The sequence below is a fragment of the Melanostigma gelatinosum genome, assembly GCF_949748355.1.
Source record: "Melanostigma gelatinosum genome assembly, chromosome: 5".
Classification (NCBI taxonomy): domain Eukaryota; kingdom Metazoa; phylum Chordata; class Actinopteri; order Perciformes; family Zoarcidae; genus Melanostigma; species Melanostigma gelatinosum.
Genome location: NC_136638.1, coordinates 19,997,775 through 20,020,134, shown reverse-complemented (window position 1 = coordinate 20,020,134; position 22,360 = coordinate 19,997,775). Strand labels below are relative to the sequence as shown.

The following is a 22,360-nucleotide window of genomic DNA, read 5'->3' as shown; positions in this document are numbered from 1 at the left end:
TCTTATACAAGACAAAACAAAGTACAGAAAGGGTTCTTTATAGTCTTTATTGAAAACACCATAACACTTTGATTTGAGCAAATCCTCAGCTTGTGTTATTCCCACTGTCGACACACATTCTAGGGCTGCACGATTATGGCCAAAATCATAATCACGATTATTTTGATCAACATTGAGATCACAATTATTCATTCATTTTAAGGACAACATATTTGTATTGCACTGTCACGTTTAAATGAACAAGAACACTGCTTCCACTTCCATTGTTGTGCTACATTCTGGCTAATGTACAAATCGTTGCATCAAAATAAAACTTATACGGTTCTTATTCACCTGAAGAACATTTTTACCCAGAATAAAGGGCTACCTAAAAATAAATATGCCATCACAGAAATAATTGCGCGCGGGGATCACGCATCTCTTGACCATTTTTCTGAAGCCTTCATTGCTCACAGTATTTATTGGACACATGTCTTTGGCCAAATGAAATGCGATTGCATCCGTTATTTCAGTGCGTCTTCGGGAGGTGGATGGATACGCTGTCGCGCTATGCAGGGTCGCCGTTATGGTTGTCTGGGTTGACGTTGGACATGGACGGCGATTCAGTGATGTAACGCTAGCTTGCCTTAATGCATTCGTCGTACTGTGGTGATTTTTCAGGTGGTTGAACAAGTTAGTTGCATTGCTATGCGGCTCAGACACAACTCTAACGCACTCTGTGCATATGATTTGTTCTTGGTTAACATCACTTGCCCTAAATCCAAAAAACTTCCAGACAACGGATGATGATCCTTTTCGAGGGGCTAGCTCCTCGCCTTCTGCTCCTGACATTTGATTTACCTTTCATACAACACCCGTGACCGCCTGCTCTCTATTCTGTTGTCCGTCTCTCTACTCTTCTACTAATACCGGAGACGACTGCAGACAGAACTTTTTTTGAGGCTGCCGCTGCAGGGTGCGCGTATGACACCTCCCATCTCGTTCTCCCCCTGGTGGTTGGCTGACTGTTGGTTGAGGAAGCGCTTGATTTGATATGTAGCAGAGCACGCATTTTAAACGTCAATATCGCAGACGATCATGCTCATTTAATTGTGGCAGCCAAAATCGTGATCGCGATTAAAATTCGATTAATTGTGCAGCCCCAACGCATTCCCACTTGAAGACAGGATTCCACCGGCACTCTGAACGGAAACCTGTGCCAGCACCTGAAAGACAGTAAACATCACAAACAACGGATTACAGCAACAATTGTATTCCACAGGGAAATTAATCCACTCAATCATTTAGTCTGGTACACGTACCGGCACTGGTGCACTGAGGGTTAATTGGTCCAAACATCTTGAGGACAGAATTCTGCTTAGTTGCAAGGGCAGTTGCCTTGGAGGGTCATTCATCCTGCAACGAGAACATACAATTAACACGTTGCCCTGCTCTTAATCATGTATTCATAAAACTTCTGAACATTATTTTTTTAGTCCTTGGTCCGACTGCAAATTTGCTTCTGCGATTGTTTCCAGTTGGGCAGTTAGGACGATGGTGTTCTTCCAGAGGTCTCCGTTGTTTCGATTGGCATGCTTGTGGAAAAGGTTTCGATACCAAGTAAATGGCTCTTAATTAAAAAAAAAAAAAGCTTTCATTTTCCCCCCCAAGACAAAACTTGGGACATCTTTACTAATAATTAAAAAAAAAAAAAAAAATGCACAATTTTACGGAGTTTGAAGATTGGTTAAAAGGTCATTGTGAGGGCACAGTGGGCAAAATGGCAGTTAAACTTTCATTGCTGAAAAGGGACGAAACTTCTTGGGTTGTTGCTGCACTTTTGACAATGTTAGCTGGCGAAAACCGACTACAATGAAAATGGCACAGTCAGTTGACCTCCGTGTTTTTTTTTTTGTCTTCTGAAGCAAACGTTGTCTCGAGTACCACCCTTTGTGGGGAGATTGCAATACAGGACAAAGAGAAACTCATTTACAGATGAGAAACAAAGAGGTTTGCTTTGCTTACCAGCTGTTGACTACCAGTCGAGCTGCATTTGGTTGTTGTCTTTGTCGTTGCATGCCATCAAATGGCTCTATGGTGATGGATCCATTTCCAAGGAAACTACATGGAACATTTTGACAGTAACATTGACCTAACCCTTGAAAACAGTAGCGTCCAGTCGACGGCACATTTGTCATGGGCAGAGACTCACCTATGCTTTGCAGAGAGCATTGCAAACGAGATCAAGTTGCAACTTTACATTCATGTTACGTTCTTTGGTCCCGCTTTGAAAATCGATGAGCAGTGGTCAAGGTACAACTAAAAGCTTTATTAGTGTAGGAAAGCCAGACTGAAAGGGCATTGCAGATTCCAACAGCACTTAATGTACAAAAAAAAAACTAACACCCACTTGGTAACTGTATGGTTACACGACCAAGAGAAATACTTAAAAAAAAAAAAAAACGTTTACACATTAAAAAACTGGAAAAGTCAGGATACAGGTCAAAGCTAAGCTTCATATTCCACAGATTTCGACATGGCTAGTTTGTCTGGCTGTCAGATTTCTTCCACAACACTTTGTTTACGGTGCACGGAGACTACGGTTTGCTTTCATGTGATTTCCAAGTCCAGTTCAGTATCTGCTGCGAGCCATCCCTCTATCAGGCCGATTGCCACCGCGCCCACCACGTGGCCCTCCACGACTTGAGCTGCTGTACGAATCACGAGGAGGGTAGCCTCTCTCGACAGGGGGAGCCGGGCCCCTCTCCTGCCTGCCCATTCGCTCACCACGGCTAGGTGGGTATGGCTCACTCCGACTGCTGGGGTAACTGTCACGACTGCCATAGCCATCCCGGGAGCTGCTGCCATAGTCATCGTAACGACTGCTTCCACTGCTCCCACCATAGGCTGGTGGGGGGCCCCGTGAAGGTGGGGCGCTGCGAGAGTTACCTGCAGGGTCAATGGGTCAGGTAATTGGCACGGTTCAATTTATACACTTTCTTGCACTGTGACGTGCTCATTTCTCTTTGGCCAATAGAATTCATTCGCTGACAAATAAATTAAATGGACGACATGTTTAAATGTCCCATGGTGTTATCGAGCTTACGTCTAACATGGGTGTTTAGTCGATATGGGCAGTAATATATCCAAGCACAGGGAATAAACGGGCGGTGTTACCCATCTCAGCATGCCATTGATTTGAGAAGCCATTTTTCCTTTTAGAGCTCCAAGTGTTAGAATTGCAGGTAAGGACGAGGTTTTCAGAGTTGTCTTGATGTACTTTATGAACGTTACTCCTTGAGGGAGTGCTTTGCTAGGCAACACATACTCAGTGGTCAACGGGTGTTTCCAAGGACGTTTTGGGGTTCCTTATGGTTGCAAACTCTCTGGGGCTCATTAAATATTCCACATGATATTGCCACAAACTGATTTTTTTTTTTGTTGCCAAATGCAGCAGTAACATGGACTGGGATATGTAGAAACAGCTTTTGAATAGAATTTTGTTTTTCAGTTGAGATGCCAATGGCCATATATTCTTAATAGCATGAAAATGTGCAACTTGGATTGCAGGTTTGGAGTGCGGCAAAGGGAAAGAGAAAAGCTTTACGAGGCTGCTTGAAATGCTGTTTCCTCTGGAGAGAAGAAAAACGGCAGCCTCTTGTGGCTGGAGACTGTGGTAGTCAATGAATTGGTTGGTTATTCGTGCAGCTCTTCTTTCTTTGTGCCACAGTGGTTACCTGTCAGTCATTACACGAATGCAGTCATATCTTACCGTAACCATCATATGAATCTCTGTAGGATCCACCACTTGAACGGTCCACATAGCTTCTGGGTTCCCGGCCTCCGCTATAACCCTCACGGTCACTACATAATAGGAACAATCGTTATTTAAAGGACCGGGTGAGATCCAATCTCAGTCTTTAACTTTTTGTATCAACCCATACCTGTATCCTCTTGACATTGCGCCATAGTCATCTCGGGAACTGGAATTGGAGTATTCTCTGTATGAACAATCTCTTTGGGGAGCTCCACAGTCCCTTGAATCTCTGGAACTATAATCCCGACTCGAGTAGCTGTAAAACAAAGCGAAAATAACTACACCACACATATTCTATGCTTTATTTTTGCCTAAGATCTCAACTGTTTTCAAATGAGGTAAGAGAAGGGTAACAGACTGATTTAAGACGTGTAAGATATGAATCTGGATCACATATTTGAATTTGGATTCATTACTTCTATTTTTGTTAAGTAAATAAAACTATCACAGTTGGTGTATAACGAAACGCTATAGAGATGTCAGAAACAAATATTCAAAATACTTTTGTTTCAGCTCAGCAAAACCGTGGTTCATAGTAACTAACAGTGAATAAGTATCCCACCTGTCTTTGGAGTTGTAATGGTCATCTCTTGGTGACGGATAATCATCCCTCTTGGACATCATAGAGTCTCTGCGAGGAGGGGGTGGACCATAGGGATCCTTGTCCCTTGACATGGGGGCTGGAACATACAAAGTAACACAAAAAACCATGCTTATTAATCACCAAATGTCTCTGGGTACTTTGCAGAGGAGCTGTTGAAGGCCACACAGCCAGCACACTTACTTCTGCTCATGGGACCAGATGGGGCGGACCTCTTGGCAGGAGGACCTCCGTTACGAACTGGAGGTCCTCTCTTCATCGGAGGGGGACCCCTGGATGACATCCCTTTAAAGAAGGAGTCTGCATTCCCTGAATTATCATAGTAGTCTTTTCACAGACAAGAAATGCAAATATTAACACATAGGCTCCAAAGATGTTGAACAAAAAACTACATTCAGTGAGAATTTTGAACTATAAACACTATTTGCTAATAGTACAAATTCAACTGAGTTCTTCATTAAGGATTTACCTCTGGACGGTGGGCCCCTCATCCCACCAGGACCTCCCCTGGAACCACGGGGGCCTCTGGGTGGACCACGACTGCGGGAGTACATTGGTGGAGGTCCTCGTCTGCCAGCACTCTCAAACTGAGGCTTTGTTGCTTGCTCCACTTTGATCGGCTTGCCATCAAGAGACTGGTGGAAGAGTTAAAATTACAATCACAATTCCAAACGGATTCATGAATTATTTTTTTTAAGATTATGGCCGCTTTAAGATTGCACTTACCTTTCCATTCATCTCACGTGCTGCATCCTTTGCATCAGACGGACTTTCAAAAGTAACAAAGGCAAAGCCTCTTGATTTGTTTGTTTCACGGTCTTTCATCAAAATAACTGAAAAGAGTAAATACAGAGTGAGAGGAGAGCTTGTGCATGGTTTAAAGACGTTCTTATTTCTTCATAGTAAATAATAACCTCAGCTTAGAATAGAGTGGTCTCACCGACGTCACGATCTCCTTAGTTACGAGGTCTGTCCGCCATGTTGGAGTACATACAGATCCTACATGGCGGCGAGTAAACAAGGAAGTGCGGCGAAAATACCATACTTTGAATCACTGGACAGTGCATCAAAGGTTCGCTACCTGGCCAAATTGAAGGTTATTGGTAATTTGGATCCCTATACGATGAGTGCAGATCGTTTCAGTGCCGATCCTACTTATCTTCCATCGGTAAACTACGCCAACATCTACACGTATCTCGTGAATACCCCCAGTCCTTACACAAGTAGAATATGGGATGTGTGGTTCTATAAAATGGTATAGAATTTGCAGGGTTGAGAAGTCCGGCAGTCCAGTATAATATATATATATGTGTGGGGGGGGATGAAGTTAGGAGTTAGTTGAAAGTGAATTCCTACACACACGCACACAATGACGTGCACGTACAATGTAAACAAACACACGTGTCTGTTTGCGCTGAGTAAACATTGAATATTGCTAAATATCGGACCAGATCTGTATATATTTACCCTTCCAATGACGAGATGAGAATTGTCGACGACTGTTGCTTTGACGTCTCGGACCCATCCACTGACAAACTGATTATAAGCGTCGAGCCCTTTGTAGCACTCCAACTCGTCTTTTGTGTAAGGACTCGGGGTGTTCACGAGATACGCGTAGATGTTGGCGTAGTTTACCGATGGAAGATAAGTAGGATCGGCACTGAAACGATCTGCACTCATCGTATAGGGATCCAAGTTACCAATAACCTTCAATTTGGCCAGGTAGCGAACCTTTGATGCACTATCCAGTGATTCAAAGTATTGTATTTTCGCCGCACTTCCTTGTTTACGCGCCGCCATGTAGGATCTGTATGTACTCCAACATGGCCGACCGACCTCGTAACTAAGGAGATCGTGACGTCGGTGAGACCACTCCATAGGCTTCATGTTAAGTGAAGAGAAAGTGGGGACTGGAAAAAGTGAACTTGTGATTGAATGATTGTTTAATTATTCAAAATGAATACCAATGAAGTCTTAATAATTGAACTCCTTAAATGTGAGAAGGCGGGAACTTGATGCCTTTACAAGTACAGCCAGGCTGCACGCTTTTGATATGCATTAAAAGCGCGAATCAGCAAAAAATACGCAATTTTAATCATTACGTAAACTGACATAATTGCACAGATAGACTATTTTAGCAAGAGTTAACCCATGTACGAAATTGAAGATACATTGGTCAACAGTAGTTTTGGTCGCACCTTCGACAATCCTGCCATATTTGCTGAAATACTGCTCCAGGGCCTTCTCGGTGGTCTCGGTGTTCAGTCCACCGATGAAGAGCTTCCCTGGTCGGTCTGCCTCTGCCATGCTGAGCGATACACCACCTACCAAACAAACCCAGCGTATATTGTCATTGGAACTTGTAGCATTTGCAAGCACACGCCTTCTACGCTGTATTTCCCCTCAAGTATCCACACATGAGTGTTGTGATTACCTTGCTCCTGGAATGTTGATTGCGCAAAATGGCGATAAACGTGCCAGCTGTTTTAGCTAGTTACTTTGCTAACGCTAGCTAGCAAGTATTCTAGCTAACGGGGTACTCGAGCTTTCCAATGCCAACACTACTTTAAAAATAATAACAATAAAAAGCAACAGTGCTATCTGATTTATATTAAGTACGCAAGCACGCATTCAGCTGTTACCAGACTGTGCTGTTCGCGGCTTTGTGTAAACTAACGTTACGTTGTGTAACGGTTGGTTCGTCGTCTTCTTCTTCTTCTTCTTCTTCTTCTTCTTTTCTGTTTCCGGTAGACCAGACGCCCCAAAACGTAACGCTGCCACCTACAGTTGAAAACTGCAAATCCTGTTTAAAGTGTTTACAGTTCATGGTTTGTGTCCTATTAGTATAGTAGAAGTATAGTAGAATGGACAAATCCACACGATCTTCTACTGAATTACATATTAATAATAATAATAATAATAATAATACATTTTATTTATATAGCGCTTTTCATGACACTCAAAGACACTTTACATTAAAAGCATCATATATAAAAACAATACACTAAAAACAGAGTACACAATAATAGTCACACGTTAAAAGCAGTTTTGAACAGGTGAGTTTTGATTTCTGATTTGAATGTGGAAAGGTCAGTGCAATCTCGAATGTTTTTGGGGAGAGAGTTCCAGAGGGAGGGGGCAGATATGGAGAAGGCTCTGTCGCCCCATGTCCGGTGCTTGGTCCTGAGTGGAAGGGACAGGAGGTTGGCATCAGAGGAGCGGAGCCGGCGGGATGGAGTGTGGTGGTGAAGCAGGTCGGTGAGGTAGGAGGGGGCCTGATTGTGGAGGGCTTTGTGAGTGAGGAGAAGGATTTTGTATTGGATCCGTTGTGGGACGGGGAGCCAGTGGAGGTTCTGGAGAACAGGGGGTGATGTGGTCACGGGAGCGGGTGTGGGTGAGCAGGCGAGCAGCAGAGTTCTGGATGTACTGGAGTTTATTTAGGATTTTGGATGATGTGCCTTAAAGAATACTGTTGCAATAGTCAATTCTGGAGGTGATGAAGGCGTGGATCAGATATTCAGCAGCAGATGACACTGGTCTCACATTGTAAGCAGTGAGGGGTTTGTGGGGTCTATATATAGTTGTGGGTTCACATTTTAAAAAACAAGAAGTGTAGGGGCCCTCACATATTAAACAAAATTCCAAACTAACTTTGGTTGTGATGTCACAAAATAATGGAAAGAAACTTTAAGTTTTTGGAGAGGTCATGTGATTTTTAAAGAAAATAAGAATATACCCAGTTATAACTCTGTGTGCACCAATTGGTTTGTTGCAGACCAAAAGTAGCCAGTATGGGTTACTATTTTGAAGAGACACATTCACTCAAATCATCAGAGGGTTTTATTAGATCTATCATGTCTCTTATTCAGAGAACAATTCCTTAATCTTCTCTCAGCTTGACCTGGATGTAGGCTATACATTCCTTCTTGGGGCAGATTCTTTAAGCCCCATTTCAGCTACGTAAGCCTATCCAAGAAAATAAGATTCTAGCATACCCACCACGTCAGGGCCCTCAGTGGGCACAGCGTAAGTTGACCACTAGGTCCCTTGGTGCTTTTAGCGTTATCGAACCACTAGGACCCCAAGATCCCTCCGCGCTTACAATGTGAGGGCCCCTACACTTCTTGTTTTTTTAAATGTGAACCCACAACTATATATAGACCCCACAAACCCCTCACTGCTTACAATGTGAGACCAGTGTCGTCAGTGTCAGAGATCTGCGTTAATGATGGCAAACAACTCAACCTGTCCTGAATCACTGACCCTGTCTTGATAACCATGCATTGTGGGTGTGTCTTTTTTGCCTCGTCATCAGCATTCATATCTATACCACGATCCAGCACTGGGGACATGTTTTGTTTCACCCCTCACTTATTCACACTTTCCCTTTAATTTGTCATCCATCTGTCTTTACCAATATAAACTTGAAAAAGTTGTGACTTTCTTCCTTGGAAAATATGAATTGAATTGTACAGTATCGAATGGACTTAAGAAAGTTGTAGAAATACTGCAAGACAATACATGTAAAAGTCCTGCATTCAAAAAATGTAAAATGTTACTTGTTTAAAAGCACCAAAAATACAACATTTTCTCAATTACCCCTAATCGAGTAGTGCATTATTAGATCTATTTTGTATTATCATGTTGATGCCCTCACATTTAAGCAGCATTTTAATGTAACTGGTGAGTGGTGGTTGTAGCTTTACACCATCCGGTTTTTCAAGTCAGTTACAATGTTTCTAAAATGAGTCAGTCATCGGAATGTAACGTTAGTTGTGTTTCTTTCATCTTACCTCGAATACTATCTATATATCTTTCACACAAAAGCAACCGTATATAATATTTTTTCTAACTTATGTTCAGTATAAAGAAAACCAGGACGCATCAATAAGCAACGTCAGTGCTACTTTCTCACTTCCACGGTGTCAAGGAAGTTGTATTTATTTCCTTTCAACATAAAACCATTGCGGGTGTACCTAGATTAAACTGAGACTGTAATTGCTGAGAATCGTATTCATACAAAACGTATCCTATAAAGAAAATGTAATTGTTGTATCCGCATCTGTTACAAATGTATAAATCCTACACACCAAACAGATTACTTATTATACACCTTTATTTCGAAGGTGAAATAGTTCAACTTCTGGTGCTGTTGTTGTGACTTCCACGTAACTTGATGGAGTTGAACGTCACCGATGTTGCTTGAGCACATATGAGCTACTGCGTCCCGAGTAGAACGACGGAGCTAGCTAACAGTGTACAGCTAGCAAACCTCCCCTCTTCTTAGAAGAAGGAAGCACCTTCCTTGGACATAAGTATATACAATCTAAGGAGAATCCCGTCTGTGATAACAATGAAGAGGCGGATACACGTTAGTGTTGTGCTAGTTTATTCGCTAGTCTCGTATTTCTGTTTGTGCTCTGCGTTTTATCTTCCGGGTTTAGCCCCAGTGAGTTTTTGTGAAGACGGTAAAGGCGGCGAAGATTGCCAGGTATGTTGAATTCACGAGACCGACCATTTTTCTGTAATGTACCGTCATTGCATTTGTATTCTGTAGCTGTAATTTGCATATTCGTTGAAATTTGTTATCCTCCTTAATCTTGCTAGCTAGCCAACCCTCTCTTTAGGCCCAGTCTATTACCTGACACCGAGAGCCCTGGCAAATATGCTAATATATATAGCTAACAACCTTATAACGTTATCTAACACTACTAGTAACTTATTGATGTTGTGGCCACGGGACTACACAAACTAGCGAGGTGTTGGTTTTGCACCAACCCGCCATGAGATTATTGACATAGTAGCACTGATTAAACTAACGAATTATGATAGAAAACAGTCCTCATTGTAACGTTACTTATCTTGACTGGCCACAGCTCTGCTTACGTTACCTGCCAAGGCTAGTTTCGAGTGACCAAGACAACGATGGGCAACCTCAACCTGTCAGCTTTGGGCCTGTGTAAACCAGTTTAACTACCAAAACTACACTCAGAGACAAACTGATTTTCCTTCCTTACAGACAGTGATTCAGCTGTTTGTAAATCGCTTGGACTCTGTGGAGTCAGTCCTGCCTTATGAGTATGATGTGTAAGTAACCGTTCGTTTCTCCTTGATGCCGTTTGAGACATTTTTCGATGTATGTTTTCCAGCTCAATGACATCTCTCTGTGTGACCATCTATGACATTCTTAAAGGTTTGACTTTTGCAAAGATGCCCAGGAGAAGAGGCCTTCTGAGAACCTTGGACAGGTGCTGTTTGGTGAACGAATTGAGTCTTCACCATACAAGGTGGGTGATAACCAGAAAATCTAAGCCTGTGTGGTGTTTTCATATAAGTTTTGTTTCATGTATTATATTAATGCAACATGACTCTCATCTGCCTTTTACAGGTCAACTTCAAACAAGATGTGAAATGCCAGGCGGTGTGCTCCAAAACCTACAAGAAAGACAATAAGGAAGATGCAACCAAACTGGAATTTCTTAAGATGGGAATGCAGCTGAACTACCAGCACCACTGGTTTGTAAATGTCATACTGTATTGTAATTTCACTCGATACGTCACATGAGTTGTGTAATGTAGGGTGGGGTTTGTTCGGAAGATGCACAACAGCAGGTAAAGCTAACCGATGCAAGCGCAGGCTTTATTTATCAAGAAGATTGTTAGGTAAACCAATCATTTTTTTCCAGGATCATTGACAACATGCCGGTGACATGGTGCTATGATGTGGAAGATGGTCAGAAGTACTGCAACCCAGGCTTCCCCATTGGCTGCCTCGTTACATTAGATGGCCGAGCTAAAGATGCTTGTGTTATCAATGTGAGTTGTGATTTCTGTCTTTGAACGTGTGTACTCTGCTCAACATATTTAGTAAGTTTGAGATAATTGTTCTCCTGCTTTCTGAAGGGATCCTTTATTTTGTGAAGGGTTGTCCCTGAAAGATATAGATAATATGATTTTGATCTTTCACAACTAATCACTTCATGTAATAATTTCAAAATTCTAGTTTTCATAATAATATACATCATTTTGCTGAGTTTAGTGAGTATTTATAGAGCATATTTGCTTATTATGTTAAAACAATACAAAATAAATCCTTTATTCAAAATTGTCATTTTGTCTCAAACTGTATTTAATCTTTTGAATAGTACAATTACAGAATAGAAGATACTGAACAACATACAGATGTTTGTTTACAAATCTATCCCCGAGGAATTTGAGCACTTGATATTGAATAACGTTTTTTTTATTCTCAGTCCGAGTTCAACAAGAAGAACACGTTTTACGTCTTCAACCATGTGGACATCAAGATCGCTTACCACAGCGGAGTGCGAGAAGGATGGATAGGGGCCCGGCTGGTCACTGCCACTCTGGAGCCAAAGAGGTAATTGCGATTGGTTTAATATGATGTGAACATATTTTGATTCATGTCTAATCTACCTCACCGTTCAAAACCAACACTAGATTTGTTAATAATTTAACACGAGGGTTTTTGTGTGTTTTGTGCATAGCATCAAACAAGCAGATGCAAAAAATCCAAATTGTGAAGGAGGCAGCCCAATGGAGGTCCCTGGGCTGTTTGATGGTGATGTGTCGATAGTTTACACCTACTCTGTCACATTTGAGGTAGGCCTCCAAACTACATGCCCAATTGTACTGTAACTAATACATAACAATTTCTATGTGGCTATTTTTGTCTGATGTTTTTTTGCAACTTTTTTACTTCATTTTACAGGAAAACAATTCCATCAAGTGGGCCTCTAGGTGGGACTACATCCTTGTCTCCATGCCTCACACCAACATCCAATGGTTTAGGTGTGAAGATATTTTTCACATTGTGCAGCACAGAAAACTTCCCGGGTCTCGCTGCTTGTTACTTCATGCTATGGTATGTCTTTGTGTGTTTGTCCAGCATCATGAACTCCTTGGTCATTGTCCTCTTCCTGTCTGGCATGGTGGCCATGATCATGCTGAGAACCCTGCACAAGGACATTGCCAGATACAACCAGGTGGACCAGGTAATGGCATTGTAGAACTCTCTCTTCCAGATGTGTATATGAAGCACTAGCATACAAGTGACGATTTGTTGAGGATGCAGCTGTTAGTTTTTTCACGGTACAATTTGAATTTGATTGGCTCTTGTCCTGTTCTGTCAACATGTTGTCACCATGCAAATGAAGTATTCAAAGTAGATGGTACACGTTCTGTGAAAACAGTGCAGTCTTGTTTCTAGCTAAGGAGCAGACATCATTGAGGCTACGCTAATGTGCTTTAATGGGACACGTAATGCCTGTACTGTACATTCCTCTTATTCCACAGTGGATAATGATGATTATCTGCACGGTACCCAGAATTATGAATATTTTGTTGCATTTCACAGGCAGACTTGATAAAGCTTCGAACAACCAAGGTCATTCATATCCTCTGTTCTCTACGTAAGCTTATCGAAGGCTGTTTTAAACAGAACCTTTTGTGCTTTATTAAATGAGGTGTTTGGGTGTGTGATTGCAGTAAACCGGCACATTAGAACACAATGTAAAATATGGTGCGAATACTTTTTCATGTGAAACTGTAAAAAGAACGGCTGTTATGCTAATGAATTGACGGAGCAGTTTTTCACACCACATTTTACATCTTTTGGTAAGCTAAGTTTTCGGTCTTCACCTTGTTTTTCCTTGCTAACAGGTGAGGTAGTAATCACTGCTTGGTGGTGGGTTAACCGTTTCAACTTTTATCATTTGTAAATGTCGAGTCCTCCCTTGATTGTGACTGCCGCTGTATTGCTCTCTGCCTCCCTTCCCAGGAGGACGCGCAGGAGGAGTCCGGGTGGAAGCAGGTGCACGGCGATGTGTTCCGCCCCCCCAGGAAAGGCATGTTGTTGTCTGTGTTCCTCGGACAGGGCACCCAGATCTTCATCATGACCTTCATCACGCTCTGTAAGGACTGTTTTACGTCAGGCGTTGTTATGTTAAGCCGGTAATAATTTGTTTCCCTCTGATGAATGTCTCATTGTCAGCTTCATTTTTCCTTTTGTGTTCACCGACATCAAGGAGTGGCACCAGTGTCGCATTCTTTCCACACACGCACCTGTTACAGCAATGTATTTATTGTTACAGTCAGTATTACACTAATGTGATGCATTGTTGTATTCAGTCGTGTTAGGCAAGGCAAGGAAAGTTTATTTGTATAGCACATTTCAACAACAAGGTAATTCAAAGTGCTTCACATAAAACCATGAAAAGCATCAAAACATAAGGCAAAAGAAAAGGAGATTTAAAAACAATTAAGAACATTCATTAAAACATTAAAAAAAACAGTGCAAGAAATAAAATGCAGAAATGCAGGAAATTGATTAATATATTAATTGAATGTGGTTCAATTAAAGGCAGCAGCCAACAGAAAAGTCTTCAATCTTGATTTAGTTCAAATAAATACATTATTAAAACGGCGTGCATGAGGAAACTGAATTTAAATATATTATGTGGAACTTTCAAGACAACCAGCTGAGTTTTAACTTGCACCATCTCCCAAAACATACCCTGTGTATGTATGTGTGAGTTTTATTTTACCGTTGACAGCCAGGGAGGCAGGAGAACAAGTCCAAATGTTTCCAACGAAGAAGTTCAAAACAAGGTTGAAGGCCCATCTGTTGGAGCCTCTGAAATACATTGAACTACATCATCAACCAAGAAGTTCCAGTACTTCATTTATATATATTTTCATAGTTCTGTCTGAATGAGTGCACTGACGACTGTTTCCCCACTTTAGTCCTGGCCTGTCTGGGTTTCCTGTCCCCAGCGAACAGAGGGGCGCTCATGACCTGTGCTGTGGTCCTCTGGGTTCTGCTGGGCACGCCCGCTGGCTACGTGTCTGCGCGCCTTTACAAAAGTAAGACTCCAGGGAAAACGTTGTCGCTAAATATCACGAGTTGCTGCCGTCGGTGTGATCTTTCTCATCGCGATATCCTCATCCGTCTCTGTTTCTGCTCTCAGCTTTTGGAGGTGAAAAGTGGAAGACAAACGTCTTGCTGACAGCACTCTTGTGCCCAGGGTAAGTGAACTTGTCTCATCGTTGTACTATGTTTATGTTGCGCTGTATATGCTCTTATTTTGTCTTGGACACCACTTTTGCCATTCTAACATGCATTATCTTTCTCTGTGTTATTGTCGGTCGGCCTTCTCTCTTCCCAAGTATTGTGTTTGCAGACTTCTTTCTGATGAACCTGATCCTGTGGGTGGAGGGTTCCTCCGCAGCAATCCCCTTTGGCACTCTGGTGGCCATTTTGGCTCTGTGGTTTGGAATCTCTGTGCCCCTGACCTTCATTGGTGCCTACTTTGGATTCAAGAAATCTGTGAGTTAAGCCTCCGAGTTGATCAAATTGTGTAGCTTGAATTTATTGATTACGGATTAAATCTGTGTGTGCGAGCGCTTTAGAGTTTGTAATCTTTTTCACGCTCTTTGTGTTCCTGTGCAGGCAATTGAGCAACCGGTGCGAACAAACCAAATCCCCCGCCAAATTCCTGAGCAGTCATTCTTTACTAAGCCTATTCCTGGTATCGTAATGGGGGGCATCCTGCCCTTTGGCTGCATCTTCATCCAACTTTTCTTCATTCTCAACAGCATTTGGTACGAAGACAAAAGACAGGAATGATGTCTTTCCTGATTGGCCGGTAGTTTCTGTTTCAACAGCTCGCACTCTTGCAGCAAGTTTGGCTTGTTGAAGCACGTTGTCTTTTGTCTTTTAGGTCTCATCAGATGTACTACATGTTCGGGTTCCTGTTCCTGGTTTTCATTATTCTCCTCATCACATGCTCTGAGGCCACAATTCTGCTCTGCTACTTCCACCTATGTGCTGAGGTACTTGATATATCTGACCTAATGACAGTCCAGCAGTACAATAAATTCACTGTTAATAGTGAATTTAATAGTCATATCATTGTCCAACTTGTAAGTAACTCAACTCAAGTATCTTCCTCTTGATCTTGCTTCTGAATATATTAGTCGTTAGTTATTAGACAGCCCAGACTACATTTTATGTAAACATGTCTGAACAGGGTCATTTCAGTTGACGTGTCATCTTTTGTCACGTGTGTCCAGGACTACCACTGGTGGTGGCGTTCCTTCCTGACCAGCGGCTTCACAGCAGTCTATCTGTTCGTCTACGCTGTGCACTACTTCTTCTCCAAGCTGCAAATAGTTGGAGCTGCCAGCACCATCCTCTACTTTGGATACACCATGATTATGGTCCTCATCTTCTTCCTCTTCACAGGTGGGGCTTTCAGATGCATGTCGTGAGCTCTTTAAGCAGCTGCAACCACTTCCTGCTTTTCTTGACACGTTGCAATGATACCTAGATATCGGATCGTAATTTCATTTGCTGGTGTGCTCGGCGTGTATGCAAATAGTCGTCAACCTTACCAGTGAGTACGCTATAATCCTTACTGGCATGCCATCACAAAGGTGTGTATTGTTTGTAGGCGTGATAGTCATTGTTTGCTCAGTGACAGTTCAACTGGAATTTGAAGATTCAGGACCTCCATCCTGTTTCTATGATGTAAAAGACCAAGAAGCAGTCCACACTATTGTGCAATACTTCTTCTCTTGTCACTTAGTTAAAGCCAAGCGTTGGCCTTTTTATTTCTGTGCGGGCAGTACAGAAGCACCGTGTCAAACAAAGTTAAATAGCATTCGTTTGCAAGGATCCTATTTGAACATTTTAGTTTAATGAAAATCAGAGCGACTGTGGGAAATTAGACCGGACTGTTGGAAGTCCCTCATGGTCAGATCCAGTGTTGCAGACTTATTTGGGTCAATCTTACTGTCTGATTTGCTGTTTGACAAGCCAGAGCCTAGCCAGAGCTTCTTCTTTTTTTTTCTGTCGATCAAAAGATACATGCACCACTTTTACTCGTTGCCATGGATGATAATGAGTCGATATGCTCTTCAGGATTCCTGACTGCTGAATTGCTGAATTTCTTTGTGCTTGCACTCAAAATCCAGCCGTGTCACTCGAGGTCGTGCAGATGGATGTACCACGCATGTAGTGAGAGTAGGGGCGTGTGCAGAAAAAGGATAACAGGCCGAGATAACAGCCTAGACTTTACGACGCCCAGAAACCTTCTGCTCACCGTGATGTCGGATGACGACATGTTTTTCTGGTGTTGTACTATCACTAGGCCAGATAACAGTTAGCCTGTAGGCCTACTTGTCACTGCAGTGCTGCTTGACACTATCTCGCGACGGAGCTGTAAGTAGCAAGGGGACGAGATGTCAAAAGATTACCACTAAGAAATAATCCAAGGATTCAAGGAAAAGATTATCAGTTTTCCCTCCTTGCTTTCAGTTTTGATCTAAATAATCCTAATCTCTCTCATTAACCAGTTGTATTTTTTATTTTATTTATTTTTTGTCTGTCTTTTTCACCTCATCCCAACTTTGATCACAACTTAATTTGGGTTTGGGCTGCTTGGCCCCAGTTGAGCTGTCAGAGAGGACTTTTATACCCACTTGAGTTGATCCAGGATTTTGACCAATCTGTCTTCTCAACATTGGGGGAGTGTGTCTCTCCCCGACAAAATGAAGTGCTGGTGTTTTTTGCGTTCTTGGGGAGATTGCCGTCTCAACTGTCAAAAGTTCTTCTTTTTTTTTTTTTTTTTTTTTTCAAGCTTTTCGTAGATAGTTTTACACTTTGGTTAGTTTTTGTGTCTGTGCTCCTGAAGTGCATACATTTCAGGACCTAGTGGGCTTTTATTAATGTTGTGCTTTCTTATATTTGAAAAGATTTCAATGACAGCTGGTCTTGGGTGTTTTTAAGTTCGTTTTTTGTGTTATTTGATATCGTTTGTAACAGCGTTTATCAAATAATTTCTCGAACCTTTCTTTTCCTCTCAGGTACTATTGGCTTCTTCGCCTGCTTCTGGTTTGTAAATAAGATCTACAGTGTGGTCAAGGTGGACTAGAGGACCGAGGGAAACACTGACTCCTTCCTGTCGCAGTGCTGGCCTCCTGGGGGCTGGCTGGGTGATAAAGTGGTCTGAATGGGCCTGAACTGAAACCATCACTTATCAGAGGAAAGACCCGAAGACCAGAGCCCGTCCTCTTTTGTGCTTTAAACTTCCGTTGCTATTCTTTTCTTTTTAAAATATATATATAATTTTGTCTTCACTGTTGACCAGTAATATTTTGAATGGCACCTTGAAAATCAGTGTGGGTTCCAATGATCTATCTATCTGTCATAGTGAGCAGGTTTTTTTTTGTGGGGGTTTAACAAGGAAAGCGGAAAAAAATTATTTGAATTTTCTAAAGAAAGTAAAATTGTTCTGTATTTTGCTTTTCTATTCCCTTTTTGGCTAAATGTCTTGTTTATCATTACCTGTAATGACAAACATGTGTGTACATATACTGTATAGGAAGAGTGAGTGGGAGAATGAACTTAAAGATTGTCATCTGTAGGAGTTTCTTTTCTCTTTTTTTTTTTTTTTTTTTTTTGTAAGGTGAAGATGGGGCTTTACATCTTAAATATCAGCCTGTAATGTAGTTCAGAAATGATATATAAAACACTGACATTACAATGACACATGTCCACTCTCTTGTGTTTGATGGCTGCATTTATGTTTGCATAGAATCAAAGAGTAGACTTGGTTAAGAAGCACATCTGTGTCATCGAAGTATCTGCTACAGTATGTTGCACATGAAGGACCACCTCCCAATGACATGCATGATTTGTTTGGCCACCGGAGAGATTCTCACGTAGTTATCATAATGCAGTGCATGATTTTACTGATTAAGTACAGATGTACCCTTTTAGATTTTAATAAGCAGTTTGGTGACTTGTAACTCTGTAATACACTGCTGCCTTTTGCTTCTAGCAGTGGGGAGTCATCACTCAAGGTGATCTTTTTTTTTTTTACAAATAAATGCAATCGATTCCAAAATGAAGGCCACATGTTTTTCTTTTTTCTTTGAGCGAGTAGAATGCATGCATGAACATTTTGCACAATTAATCACACGCTTTACTGTGTGTGTACGGACATAATGCTATGGGGTTCAGCATCGTGCATATCATTTAATCAGGAAGGTGAATGGAGAAAAGATAATTGTTTATTTTAACAGATGTGTGATAATAAAGTTTTGACAGAAAGTCTTTGGTGCTTCGACTCTACAGGGAGGTTTATAATCGAGCAGCAAGATGCATCCACCCATGGAGTCCAGAGGAGGGAATGGCAGGATGCATGAATAATAAACTACAGTTATGAGCATCCAAAAGTATCGTCTTCCTGACTGAACTTTCACTAGAGCCTCGTCAGCACTTTTAACATTTCCAGCTGAATGTTGAGATTTCTTTTTTGATCTGACTTTTAAAACTTTTGCGTGTACCACAAATGCGCAAACCCTCTAATTAAGAAGCGTATGTTTGAACCTAATTTCATTTTTGGCCAGTTTTTAAAGAGTGCTTCACGGGTTTGCTTTTATTGAGCTCAGGATTCAAAATTTAGATTTGTGAAGCATTGGAGGATGGGAGCGAGGGAGAACACCTGTGGTAAACTTAGTCTCAAGGAAGTGTTTCATACGAAAAACAGATATGTCAAATTGAAAATAAAACGTTACACATATTACAATAAGTTCACCTTTATTAAACAACAGACAACTTTTGATGTTGGATAAGGTAAGCAGAAATAATACAAAAGCACGATAGAAATCACAAAATGATGTTTTAAAGCACAAAAAAACATTCTTTTCTCTAATTTGACAATAAACTTTATCACATACTGTACTGTACCCCTTCGTCTTTTAGCAACACGAAGACAAACTTATTGTACAAGTTTGATTGTCATTTATAATAATACTGTAGTATGGATTTCTACAGTGACCCTTTCAGTAAACTAAGGCTCAAATCAAAGCCAGTCAGGTCCGATAAGTTGTGAGTGGTTTCTCAGAAAACGATCAGAGTCTGATTATAATAATAACAACAACACAATGAGAGCGTCCTGGCTCATTCGTCTAATTATTTTTTTCTATTTCTCAAAAGGCTACAAAAACTTGACAAACTTGACACACTTTTCAAATAATGCACATGTTGTAATGCACCTATGACATCCTTTGGAAACACATCATCTACCCAACAACTTTCTCTGAGATGAGTCATTGCAAGCGTATGCCATTTACATAAGTACTCATCCTCTTTAATTAAGCACACAGATTTTTTTCTCCATCACAAATACTTCACCAGGAGGTAACTTTACAAATCAAAGTAAAATGTGTTCAGTGGAATATGAGAAATCTGTTACATAAGATCTTCCGGCATGCAGCCTACGTTAAATAACTGGTGCAAGGAATCCACTGGAGTAGTGTTTTTTTTAAATCTTTTTTTATCATACCTCGCTCTCTATGCTCTGTATTCTCTCAATAAAAATACTGAGCTTCCTCAAAGAAAGGCTGACACTGAAAAGACAGCAAGTACTGAGTACAAATAGACAGTGGCACACTGCAGTAAGATGCAGAATTTCCACCTTGAGAGTTAAAGGAAACTACGGTAAGAGGCTAAGACAATGTGGCACCAAATCACTATTCTACTCAGTTACTCAAAAAGAGACCGAGAACAGTTACCGCGACCGGGACGTAATCTTCAAAGATTCAAAAACCGAGACTACACACTGTTCCACAAGCATATACCCTGAGTTCATGAGTCGCAGGCGAAGCTTGCGGTAACACAAGGACAGGACATCAGTAGTATGGACATGGCCTCTGGCAGGATCACACAGAGAGTTTATAGGAGACATAAGTTGTGCAGATACTGCAGATCAATGCTTTATCGGAGACATCTATGGCCCATGATTGGGGCAAATCACTTTGATCCAACATAATCATTTGTCTATTGTTGAAAAAAACAAAAACAAAACATTTACATTCGGTTGAGATTAATCTAAATGCCCAGTTTATGTCAAATGAGTACAATAATTGCAAACATTTAAAATACTAAAAATGATTTGTAGAGACAAAACATAATGCAACTATAAAATACAAAAATAACAGCTGCCTACATTGTGACTGACCTGACACTTTTAAACTGGCTCCAAAAATTGTGTCTCTCAAAATTTGACTCAATGAAAATAGCGTAATAGTCACACGGCCAGTTATTATTCAATCATCAGGAACAGTTATTAACATCATGTTGGTGATTAACTAGATATACCACTATTTCTAATGCCAGCAACTTCAGAATGAATGACCCTGTTGTCAAGGAGGCATATTAGTTTATGTGTGAGCACACTCTGTGATGTACACGGTCCATCCGATGGATCCTCGAGGCAGTTTATGTGCTTCGTTTGCTGTGGACTGTGAGTTCCCTCTCAGAGCTGACGCTGGTGGAGGTCGTCTCTTTGCGGCTGTCCCTCGACCTCCTCTCAAAAGTGGGCGAGGAGGACGTCGTGCACTCCTCCCAAGTCCGCAGAGGGAAGACTCGGGCAGTCAGACTGGGCAGGTGAGAGTGGCCACCGAAACGTCCCTCTGTAGTTGTGAAGCAGCTCTCCACGGCAGAGCTCTGGCTGGGAAGGCCCTGTTTGCAGAACAGCCCGCAGAGCAGCGCGAGGAATTCCTTCCTCACACTGCGGTGCATGTAACCATAAATGTACGGGTGGAGGCAGCACTGCAGAAAGAAGAGCACCAGGGCAAGGGAGGAGAGCCATGGGGGTACAGCTGCTCTGGCACTCATAGATATAGTATTAAGTATGCTGTAAGGCCCCATGCTGAGGATATATGAGGCCATTATCACAAAAACTACACGAGCTGCCTTGCAGTGGTAGTGGAAGCGTCTGTGCCGAACTCGAACAGGGTATCCCCTGTTTGAGTTGGGGCCATCAGGTGGACTGGCCTGCTGGGGCTGTGGTTGTGGTTGTGGTTGCGGCTGCGGTTGGGGCTGGGCCTGCGGTTGGCGCTGTGGACTGCTCGGCCCCTGTGGCCAGGGCTGGGAGTAGGGCCGTGTCTGTATGGGGTGCACGAGCGCGTTTTGCCTCCGAGCCGCTCTGAACACCATCCAGTAGCATCCGAGCATGATGAGCACAGGCAGCCAGAAGGAGAAGGTGGACACCACAACAGAGTAGGACAGGCTAGAGGACCACACCACTGAGCACACGTTGTGACGCCGGTCAAAGTCAATGGCCCCCCAGCCGAAAAGGGGAGGCGCGCTCTGCAGGAAACTGAGCACCCAGGTGCAGATGATCAGGTTCGTGCCCAGGTGCGGGGTCATGCGGGTGGGATAGGACAGAGGGTGGATGATGGCCAGGTAGCGATCCACAGAGACAACTATGATGGTGTTGACCCCAGCGAAAGCAAAAAGGTGCATGAGCACCACCAGAGCCTGGCACAGTCGGGCATCCAGGGGCCACACACCTGGCACGGTGGCTGCAATGGCAAAGGGCATGACTAATATGGTCTGGAGCAGGTCTGCCAAGAGGAGGTTGAGGACAAAGCGGTTGGCCACGTGAAGGAGCTGGGGCTTCCTCTGGAACACCAGCAGCACCACCACATTCCCGAACAAGGACACGCACACTATGACAGATATGAGCAGCATCTTAACCACGCTGTTCACCATGGAGGACCACACCAAGTTCCGATCAGAGCCGGTGAAACCAGGCTCCCAGGGAGCAGCAGTGAAATTTGTGCCCATATCGGGCGCCTGAGAGCTTGGCATTGTCTGCACCTGTGTGGCCTCACATCCAGCAGCGTGTTGACATGAAGTCAGGTCAGTCCCATCTTGATCAGCAGAATGGCAGGAGAGAAAAAAAACAGCTGTGGTTCGCTTTTCCACGGTGCAACAACAATAAACCGATGTAGCTGCTCCTCCGTTTCCAGTGGCTTTCAGGTGCAAAATTCAACATGCATCTTGTCTTTATTCTCACATCTCACGCAAACATGCCATATCATCCATTACACGTGAAAACAGTCCAGCAGACTCATCCATGAGGCTC

The 22,360-nt window shown here is 42.4% G+C and overlaps 3 protein-coding genes across 5 annotated transcripts; 1 reads left to right on the top strand and 2 right to left on the bottom strand.

Annotated features, from left to right (window-relative positions):
* Positions 1 to 2,287: 2,287 nt before the first annotated feature.
* On the bottom strand, positions 2,288 to 7,117 carry rbmx (RNA binding motif protein X-linked). 2 transcript variants are annotated; one of them, XM_079268829.1, is made up of 9 exons: positions 6,832 to 7,117; positions 6,596 to 6,721; positions 5,124 to 5,230; positions 4,867 to 5,032; positions 4,581 to 4,724; positions 4,359 to 4,476; positions 3,924 to 4,052; positions 3,752 to 3,843; positions 2,288 to 2,928 (listed from the first exon to the last, which is right to left on the bottom strand). In XM_079268829.1, exons 2-9 carry the CDS (start codon positions 6,702 to 6,704, stop codon positions 2,612 to 2,614), a joined length of 1,182 nt encoding a protein of 393 aa, XP_079124955.1. In that variant the 5' UTR covers positions 6,705 to 6,721; positions 6,832 to 7,117; the 3' UTR covers positions 2,288 to 2,611. The 2 variants fall into 2 exon arrangements, with proteins under 2 accessions (XP_079124955.1, XP_079124956.1); XM_079268830.1 differs by having other exon boundaries at positions 7,040 to 7,110.
* Positions 7,118 to 9,616: 2,499 nt separating this feature from the next.
* Positions 9,617 to 17,951, top strand: tm9sf5 (transmembrane 9 superfamily protein member 5). 2 transcript variants are annotated; one of them, XM_079268183.1, is made up of 18 exons: positions 9,617 to 9,888; positions 10,417 to 10,484; positions 10,591 to 10,684; positions 10,786 to 10,913; positions 11,084 to 11,213; positions 11,651 to 11,778; positions 11,906 to 12,020; positions 12,130 to 12,209; positions 12,307 to 12,412; positions 12,775 to 12,804; positions 13,198 to 13,330; positions 14,163 to 14,282; positions 14,387 to 14,444; positions 14,586 to 14,745; positions 14,869 to 15,020; positions 15,140 to 15,251; positions 15,492 to 15,663; positions 17,286 to 17,951. In XM_079268183.1, exons 1-18 carry the CDS (start codon positions 9,751 to 9,753, stop codon positions 17,351 to 17,353), a joined length of 1,992 nt encoding a protein of 663 aa, XP_079124309.1. In that variant the 5' UTR covers positions 9,617 to 9,750; the 3' UTR covers positions 17,354 to 17,951. The 2 variants fall into 2 exon arrangements, with proteins under 2 accessions (XP_079124309.1, XP_079124310.1); XM_079268184.1 differs by lacking the exon at positions 12,775 to 12,804.
* A 2,755-nt stretch (positions 17,952 to 20,706) lies between these two features.
* On the bottom strand, positions 20,707 to 22,083 carry gpr101 (G protein-coupled receptor 101; the record flags this gene model as incomplete). The annotated part of the gene is made up of 1 exon (XM_079268392.1): positions 20,707 to 22,083. One exon carries the CDS (start codon positions 22,081 to 22,083, stop codon positions 20,707 to 20,709), a length of 1,377 nt encoding a protein of 458 aa, XP_079124518.1.
* Between the last annotated feature and the right edge of the window lie 277 nt (positions 22,084 to 22,360).